This window comes from Bos taurus, chromosome 18 (assembly GCF_002263795.3).
Source record: "Bos taurus isolate L1 Dominette 01449 registration number 42190680 breed Hereford chromosome 18, ARS-UCD2.0, whole genome shotgun sequence".
NCBI lineage: Eukaryota > Metazoa > Chordata > Mammalia > Artiodactyla > Bovidae > Bos > Bos taurus.
In genome coordinates, this window is record NC_037345.1 from 51,673,114 (window position 1) to 51,682,927 (window position 9,814).

Genomic DNA, 9,814 nt, shown 5'->3' on the forward strand with positions numbered 1-9,814 from the left:
TTATGAATGGTAATATCAGCAATATTACATTTTTTTTTTTTTAGCCACACCAAACCACTTATGGGATCTTAGTTCCCCCACCAGGGATTGAAGCCCAGCCCTCTGCAGTGAAAGCACAGAGTCCTTAGGACTTCCCGGGCGGTCCAGTGATTAAGACTCTGCACTCCCAATGAGAGGGCACAGGTTCAATCCCCGGTGGGGGAACTAAGATCCCACATGCCATGAGGTGCAGTCAAAAAAAAGAAAGCACGGAGTCCTAACCACAGGACTGCCAGCGAATTCCCAGTATTACTCTCTCACTACTCTGCACCTCTGGTCCTCCTCTGTCAGTCAGTCCAGAAGCCTGCCAGGGTTTCTCCTTCCCAAGCCAGGCTTTTCCTCGCTGGCCCCCCAACCCTTCATCTGATTGGAGAAGGCGGTGGTGAGGCTCAGGCCCCAAGTTCCCAACAGGAAGCAAAGACTGACAGCAGCACCTGCCAGCCCTTTGGACAAGTGGGATGCCATGAACGAGCCACTGAATGATTCTTTTTTCTTTTCATCATGAAGCTAGGCTATTTTTTCCTATATAATTTTTAAAGGTTACTTTCCATTTACAGTTATTAAAAAAATAGTGGCTATATTCCCCGTGTTGTGCAATGATTCTCAAGAAACCAGATAGATAGCAAGGTAGGTAAACCCATGAAACAAAACTCTCCTCTGCTCCCAAGCACTGCTAAGAGTCCCATTCACTCCTCCACATTGCTCAGAGGTCTCACCCAGTCTCCCTCTCACCGGGTGGGACAGCCCACGTGCGTTGCTCAACTCAGGAGGTGAAAGGTGTTCAAACGCGACTTCACGCGGGAGCTGTAACTCTGGACCTCGGTTTCTCTATCTCGGTCTTGGCAATCCCACCCTAGGTCAACTTCCCATGAGTCTGGTGTCGGCAGTGAACTAGGAATAACTCCTATAAAACACTACACAGGACTTCCCTGGTGGTCCAGTGGCTAAGACTCCACACGCTTAGACTCCTTCAAGGCAGAGGGCCCAGGTTTGACCCTTGGTCAGGAAAGTAGATCCCATGTGCCGAAACTCAAAGATCCCTCACAACTAAGACCCGGCACAGTCAAATAAATAAATATTTTTTTTAATTTTAAAACAAAACACTATAAAAGTAATCAAACTTTTATTGAAGCCTTTATGTGCCAGACACGGCACGGGCCCTGCTCTTGAGGAGCTCACAGTCTAGAAAAGAGAAGATACCAAAAAAACGATTCCCACAAAGATGGAGGGGCCTGGGGGAGCAGGGGGCAGAGCCATCAACCCCACCGCCTCTCCTATTCCAGGTTGGCTGGAACAGAGAACAGAGAGCTTATCACCGTCTCTCCCTCCTTCCCTGGGACAGCTCTGACTTCCCACTGTCCTAAGTATCAGGAGGACACCAGGGAGAGACAAAGATGCGGGGGATACAGCTGCTTCCCTTAAAAAAAGCTAGAACATCCCAGCAGGATATATATATATATATGTACAATGGTAACTTTGTGTCCCAAAGCCGCAAACCAGTGCAGCAAAAGCTGGGGAGAACAGGGGCTGGGCCAGCCCAGTCCAGGGGGTGGGAAAAGAAGTAACGGAAATGGAGGTATCCAGGGCCCAGGGAGTAGGGCAAGAGGTGGAGAAGCTCATAGTAGGGCGCCAGCAGCCATGGCCAACAGAAGAGTCACCCATCCCGCCCAAGGAGCCGCAGAGCCTTTACTATGGGTCACATCTTTTATGGGGTCCTGCCCCGTATTTCTGCGGTCCTGGTGGCCACTAGCGCCTCCAGCCAAGCTAGCTTCCTCTTCCCGGAAGGTCTCATGTCCCACCTCTTGCGGAGAAGTCTGGTTGGTCTGAGCTGGGGTGATGGCTTTGGTGGTGGACCGGGTGGTGGTGGGGACTGGGGTAGCTTTGGTGGTGACGGTGGAGGATGGGGCTGAGGTGGAAGTACTGACAGATTTGTTTGGGGCCAGGGTGGTGGACCGAGGTGGGGGCAGCAAGACGAGAGGTGGGAATCGAGGGGAGAAATAGGTCTTGTTGCGGAGGTCTGAGTTACAGCGGGACCCCTGGCAGCAGGAGCCGCTGAGCGTGAAACCTGGGCCTGTCGCCGAATCCCGGGTGCAGAACTCGTCCTGGACGCAGCCCCGGACAGGCAAGGACACGGTCACATTAGCTGCAGGAGAGAAACATGAGTAGGTCCATGGTTGGGGGTAGGGGGTAGGCACAGCCAGAACAAAACTTAGGGGCAACACGAGAGCAAGAACATCCAAAACAGGGGACGGAAGGGCTCTGCATCCATTAGTCCCTATGTCTCCATCTGGGCCCCACTTTGAGAAACACTGTCCCGCTGTCTTTTGTACTTGGTAGACCACATTTCCCATAGGACTTAAGAGGAAAAATGTGTAGAATGAACTACAAGTTCCACAGTGCTTTGGAAGAAACGTTTGAACTGGGATACAACACCTCTCAACAGGACGAAAGAGGAGAGCAATGCCTCCCTCTTCCTCCCCTGACGCCACCGTTGCCAAAATTCAGTCACTTGGTAGTGTCTGACTCTTTGCAACCCCATGGACTGCAGCATGTCAGGCCTCCCTGTCCATCACGAACTCCCAGAGTGTACTCAGATTCATGTCCATTGAGTCGGCGATGCCATCTAACCATCTCATCCTCTGTCATCCCCTTCTCCTCCCACCTTCAATCTTTTCCAGCATCAGCGTCCATCATCTCCCATAATACACCCTGCAGAGGATGGGATTTCAAGAACTCATGGTTCCCTGAGGCAGAGACCTGGAGGCTGAACCACATCTCTCCTAATACTTTGGGGTGGGACAAAGTATTAGCAGACACTAACCTTTGAGTTTTAAGGACTAGATTCCCCACAATGCCTGGGCAGAATCTTAGAGACTTAAATACATTTCCCATTGCACATCCTCCCATTCTGCACCTGGCAAGCCTCTGTGAAAACATATTTCCTCCAAAACTCTGGGACAAAAGTATTCCTATTCCCGTGCTATCCTGGGAATAGGACTGCATGATGCTCTAGGACAAGCCACCAACTTAGGCCTACGGTTCCCAGAAGGCGCGGGAAGGTGAGGGAACCCTTTGGGTAAAAGGGTACTATTACCTACCACCCATGAGGCCTCAGAAAAGGCTACCACGACCCATGCAGGCCAGGTGCTTTGGAGCTCCGCTCACCTGCTGTCAAGGTGACATTGCCGTCGAAACAGCCCTTGTAGAAATGGTCGCTGGCATTGTAGCAGCTCACGACGGGCGGCGCCCTGCCCTGGCACTCCTTGCGGCTCAGCCCCACGCAGCTGTAGCACTCGACGCCGTTGGGCTGGTAGGCACTCTCATTGCCTGCGAGGCGGGCAAGAAGGAAGGAAGCGGTCCAGGGGGTTCAGGAAGCACTGACCTGCTCCGCGTCCCTCCAGTCCACGTCCCCGCCCCTGGACGGACACGCAGCTCCGCCTCTAACCCCGCCCCCAGGGTGTGACCCCGCCCCCAGCCTTGAGGATTTTTTTTTCCCGCCTCCTGCTTGCGGCCGCCGCCCAGCCGCTCCGCCCAGGCGTGGCTCCGCCCCCGGGGCTGTGGCTCCGCCCCTACCGACCTGCCGGGTTGAGCCCTCGCGAGGTGAGGTTGAGTTTCGTGTTGCAGCGGTCCTGGGAACACTGCTGCAGCTGGATGAAGGCTAGAATCCCGTAAAGGTCCAGTCCGCGGTCATTCTTGCCGGGGATTCCCGAACCGCAGCCCCGCACTGCCACCGAGAATTGCCCGTGAACTGCGAAGAGGGGAGGGGGCGGGGTCAGAGGGGCGTGGCCTCTGGGCGGGGCCTCGAATAGATCGGCCCCAGAAGATAGGCCGGCCAAGGGGGGAGCGCCGGGGAGAGGGGGTTCAGAAAGAGCAGATCCGAGGGGAAAGAACAACAGACTTGAGAGATCTGAGTATAAGGGGACAGAGAAGCTGACAGATACTGTACACAAAAGCTGGGATGGGGTAAGAGTGGAGATAAGAAGGGGCACGACCACAGGGAGTCTCACCCGGAAAGCAACATCTGAAAGAGCCTGAGACTGACGAAAAAGGCACAGGATCAGAGATAGATGGAGCCTCCTAGGAGCTGTGACCTCAGACAAGGGCGGGTCAGAGGGACCCGAAACCTCAGCCTTGGGACCCTAGGAGAGTATCTCTAGGATGGGTCTCCATCACCAAGGGCCCCATTGGATGGGGGAGGCTTGGTTGGGGTGGAGAGGATTTGGGAAGGGTCAGAAGGCGATAGCGAGATCTCAGTGAGCCAGGCTGTGCCCTTGAAGGAGACGAGGTCCCAGGTCTGGATTCTCCCAGGTCACCTCACCCCTGCGCAGCGCTCAGTCCTCACCTCTCTAAGCCCTAAAGGCGTGGGTGTGTTGAAAGGCCCAGGCCCTTGCAGACAGAAAGGGAAGAATGGGGAATGCGTTCGAGTGGGTGTGGCCAAAGTCAGAAGGAGGGGCTGACTATAAGAAGCCGGGGCCCGGATGGAGGAGCTGGAAGCTAGTACGCAAGGACCAGAAGGTCCCACTCACTAGTCTCCACGGCCCCCACAGCCTCTGTGCAGACTTCCACGCCTGGTGCACACTTCACCGTCTTCATCTTCTGCGGCGAGCACCCGTCATCTGCGTTCTGCACACAGCTGTAACACTCCAGGGCCTTCGCTCCTGGGGGTGCAGAGGCAAGTAGAACTAAGCGATCCCAACTGAAGTCTCCTCAAAGAGGAAATAGTCCTTCCCAGTCCCTCCACCCCTGTGCAACTGTACCGCACATCCTTTTCCAGGGCAGGGAGATAAGGAAATGTGCGCGCGCTAAGTCGTTTCAGTCGTGTCCAACTCTTTGCTACCCTTTGGACTGTAGCCCACCAGGCTCCTCTGTCCAAGGGATTCTCCAAGCAAGAATACTGGAGTGGATTGCTTGCCCTCCTCAGGGACAAGGAAAACGTATCCGCAAATCTGAGACCAGGAGATACATTGTGTCCCTTTCATGCCTACAGTGGGAGTATCTTTTTCACAGACCCTTATGCCCAAGGTGGGGGATCCCTGACTTAAATGGGGGGACTCCTTTCAGTTCTCCACTTAGGATGGGAGAATTTTACCCACAGTCAAGTCATTCGGTGAGACATCCCTTCCCACCACCCCCCACCCACCCCTCGACGTCTACTCAGGATGGAAGAAAGTTTCCATAGTCCCTTCTGCCCAGGGTAGCAAATCCTTCCTAGAGCACCCCCTCCCCCACCGAAGCAGGTGATCTTTCCCACAATCCCCCTGTTCCAAGTGGAAGAATTTTCCCCACAGCTCCCTCTGCTCTGGACAGGAGATTCTTCCCGCAGCCCTCTCCATTGAGGGGTGGCGGGGTGGGGGGCAGACTCTTCCTTAGAGCTCCCACTGTGCCCCCTCCGCCCTCTCTGGCAACAGACTCACCTTCTGGAAGCAGCAGCGACAGCAGGAGCAGCCAGCCAGTAGTCCAGATCACTGCCCAGGAGCCTGCTTTCCTGGCGGGGTCCATGGTTCCGTCCTGCTCTCTCGGCTTACCCCCTAGGTGTGCCGCCTCCCAACCCAGGCCCTCTTACCTGAGCCCGGGATGAGTAACCTCCCCCCAGGCAACCCTGGCCTTGCCCAACCGGGCCAAATCAGCGTCCGCTGTGGGGCGTGACACCCGCCCCTGGGTGCGTCGTCACCCACAGCTGCCAAGGAGGGAAAGGGCGGGAGTCATGGTTCCCTGGCAGTTCCCAGGAGAAAGTCTGTGTTTGGGATCTGAGACGGGGGAGAGAGGAGAGTACTGAGGCTCACAGAAGGGGTCTACTCAACGCTCAGCATCCAGTAAATATTGAATGAGTGCAGGTTTGGGGTCGGGTGATGCTGGATACTAAATAGAACCAGTGCTGGTCCTCCAAGAGGTCACTTTCTGGTGGGGGAGAAAGATATGAATTAAATAATCATCCAAATTGTTATTTCCAGCCAAGACAATGATGGAAGAAAAGGAGGGAGCTAAAAGGAGGTGTGGAGTCCAGAAGTAGGGGGCTGATAAGTGAAGCATCCCTGGAGATGTAAATCACTGAGTTGCCTGATAAAGACTTGGAGGTTTAAACAGTGAAGCAGGTCGGGATGGGGGCAGAGCACATGGTAAAGCCCTCGGTGGGAAGCAACATGGACCATTCAAACCCAGAGAGGAGAGCAGTGACCCTGGAGCTCAGAAGGTGAGGGGAGTGAGAGGGAAACTGAGGCACAAGAGCCAGGCAGGGTCACACTGTTCCAGGCATGCCAAGCCCTGCAGAGAGATCTGAATTAATTTTGAGAAAGATGGAGAATGTTTCTGGGGGACACAATTAGATTTGCTTTTTGATTCAGTCTGGCACATGATGCAAAAACTTCTCAAGAAATGAATTCACTAAACCCAAGGAATTACCCAGCAATGAAAATGGGCCAACTACTGGCCTGGGCAGCAACGTGAATCTCAAAAACTTTATGTTGAGCTCAAGAAGTCTTAAACAAATAAAGATACCATGTGACTCCATTTCTATGAAAGTTCTAGAACAGGCAAAGCTAATCAGTGGTGATAGAAATCGGGGTCATTTTAGGAAGGTATTGCCCCAAAAGAGTAATAGTAAGTAGCCCCTCCTGTCTTCATCTGGGTGGTGGTTACACATATAACTACAAATACGTAAAAAAATCACCAAACCATATGCTGTATATTTATGCACTTTACTGTATGTACACTATTCTTACAAAAAGAAAGGAAAGGGTCTTTCTTGACAATGCAGTGGTTAAGACTTTGCCTTCCTATGCAAGGAGTGTGGATTCGATCCTTGATTGAGGAGCTAAGATCTCACACGTCTCATGGCCAAAATACCAAAACAGAAACAATATTGTAACAAATTCAATAAAGACTTTAAAATGGTCCACATGGAAAAACATCTTAAAAAAAAAACTGTATTAAAAAAAAAAGTAAAAAAGAAAAGTGAAGTCACTGAGTCTTGTCCGACTGTTTGCGACCCCATGGACTGTAGCCCACCAGGCTCCTCGGTCCATGGGATTCTCCAGGCATGAATACTGGAGTGGGTTGCCATTTCCTTCTCCAGTATTAAAAAAAGAAAGGGATAAAGGCAGGGTGGAATGCCACTGTGGCCTCTGTAAAAAATGAAGAGACCATAGTAGGGGCGAGAAAAGGAGGGCAGGGGACCAGGGAGGGAGCAGGGCAGTCTCCTGGGTGAGAAGGACAGCAACAACCCTGATGACTGGGAGTTGGAGGCCTGTGTGCTCCGTTCCACCCCTGCATCAACACAGATGAGGCCCGCACTGTGACCGTGATGGAGTGAGATCCAGTCAGGACCACTGCCTCCCATGTCTGAACATAGAAACAAATAAGAACTCTGGGCAAACCAGAGTGACTAAACATCCCCGTATATAAACTAATATAAGTGACTGTGTATATTATATATTATTTATATTCTATTATTATTTAAAGCTACAGCTGTAATCTTACTTTGTTTCTCCTAATAGATGATGAGATTTACCTGTGGCAGGAAAATAGCGGCTGTGTTCATAAAAATTTTATCCGTTCCCTGGACCCCATGGGGTACCTCCCCCCACACACACTGCCAACAATGACTAGTACCTCAGTCACCTAGGCTGGGTCACCTGGCATCATGCCGCAGCTCAGAGAGAGAAAGTGAGTGACTGTGAAGTCATTCAGCACTGACCCCTAACCTTCCTGCCTCCCAGCCTTGGAATCTCAGCCCCACTTATGGTTTGCTGTGTGACCCTACCTAAGCGTCTTCACCTCTCTGAGCCTCTGAGGTGTCTTATAATAAAGAGAGAAGAATCTTTCGTGGTGGATTGAGGCAGTGGACAAAATTTCAAGTTTGGAGTCGGACAGACTAAAATTTTACCCCTGCCTCTGCCATCCTCTCACTGTGACCTCCAGCCACACCATCTCCCTCTCTGAATTTCAGCTGCCTCCTTTGCCAAGTGGGTCTGAAACCCTCTGTCTCCTGAGGGATGGAGTGAGGCAGGGTGACAATACAATTATTATTGTGCGCTCCAGAGCAGGAGGCCCTGCAGGCCCCAGCTGCGTGGGAGAGTTTCAGGGAGGAACCCCAACTGGCCAGACCAGAAGAGCTGGCGTCTTGGGAGGGAGTGGGACCCAGGGTGGGGAGTTTCCTCTTGCTCAGGCCTGCCCGCATCCTGGGTGCTGACAGCCTGCTCCCCCCGCCCACCCCCGCAACATGGCCTGTGACCAGAGAACACAGGGAGGTTTAAATGCAGGGTCTATGCTTATAATTATTCTATGACTCTCCCCAGATCTCCTCCACAGGGGTCAATGCAAACAGGTTGAGAATCTGTTCCCCAGAGAGATAAACAGAGGGTCAGTGTGGAGGCACCAGGTCCCCAGCCCCAGAGGTCATGCCAGGGTGTCAGACAAGCCTGGGGCCATCTGCACTATGGGTTTCCTGTCCCCTGGGGAAGGGTAGGCTCTGGGCCCGGTGGTGTTCCCAGCCTCCCTCAGACCCACTCCCTCTGGGATGTGTCAGAGAAGGGGAGGGGTCAGAGCCAGGGCCGGCTACATAATTTGCTGGGCTCAGTGCAAAATGAAAATATGGGGACCTGGTTCAAAGGGCAGGAAAGAGTGTAATGAAAGGTACTAAAGTAGAAATGCTGGGGACTTCCCTGGCAGTCCAGTCCAGACCCTGAGCTTCTACTGCAGGGGGTGTCATGGGTTCCATCCTTGATCTGGGAACTAAGATCCCACATCACATTGCATGGCCAAAGGAAAAAAAATTTTTTAATAAATGCTACTTTCCTTTCTTTCTCTGTCTCTCCCAACCCCATGTGTCATGTTCCCTTGGTCTAATGTCTAATGTCATGTTCCCTTGTGCACAGGGATACTCATGGGACAAGCACAGACCCTCACAGGTGTTTAGAGACCCTGTCCCACAACGAAAGCATTCTGGTTGCTGGGTTCCCCTTCCACCAGTTGCCCGCTGCTGTGCCCCACCTGAGATGCTAGGAGGCACAAGTGTCTGACTCTCCTGTGGGCTCCCGGGCCCTGCTGGGGCTTGTGGATGGCAGAGGTCACAGGGCAGGAGCGAGGAGGGGAAGGCAGACAGAACCTATCCCAGGGAGGTGGGAGATGACAGGTGTGGGACTTTGTTTGAGCCGAGGCCCCAATCCCTCCAGATCAATCTCCATGTCCCTTCAGACTTCACTTCCAAAATGCAAATTCAAATGCAAAATTAAGAACTTCCAGATGGCAATCACAGATGATTAAATCCAAGAGGGCTCTTCTGAATGCAGGGACCTGTCAACCCCGTGAGTCACATGCCTGGGAAGCTGGTCCCTGTAAGGAGACCCAGTTTGCAGAGGGGCTGAGGGATGAAATAATCCAAAGATCCAGATATCTCATACCTGGAAGTAGGGGCCAAGGAACAGCTGGGGTCCCCAAAGGCCTGGGGTTTGGGTTGTTTGCATTCTGGGGCTTCAGGAGGACAACTAGATCCTTAAGGAATCCTGGGACAGGACACCCAGGACCAGAGGCGATGGGAACCAGAAGAATTGAATGCCTAGTTCCAGAGAAGTTTAAGGGAGGAAAAGGCCTATTCCACACAGGGACAGCCTAAAGTGGTCAAGGTTGTATCTGGGGAGCTCAAGGGACTGTGGAAGCCCACCAGGGATCAAGGAGAGCTTCCTGAAGGGGGGGACACCTTGTTGCTGTTGTAGCTGTTAGGTCACTCAGTCGTGTCCGACTCTGCGACCCCATGGACAGCAGCACACCAGGCTTCCCT

General features: G+C 52.8%; 1 protein-coding gene across 1 annotated transcript; it reads right to left on the reverse strand.

Annotated features, from left to right (window-relative positions):
* Nucleotides 1–1,145: 1,145 nt before the first annotated feature.
* Nucleotides 1,146–5,560, reverse strand: LYPD3 (LY6/PLAUR domain containing 3). The gene is given in 5 exon segments (NM_001083419.1): nt 1,146–2,182; nt 3,205–3,366; nt 3,617–3,787; nt 4,566–4,697; nt 5,454–5,560. Coding segments are annotated over 5 exon segments (1,077 nt in total). The 5' UTR covers nt 5,539–5,560; the 3' UTR covers nt 1,146–1,655.
* Between the last annotated feature and the right edge of the window lie 4,254 nt (nt 5,561–9,814).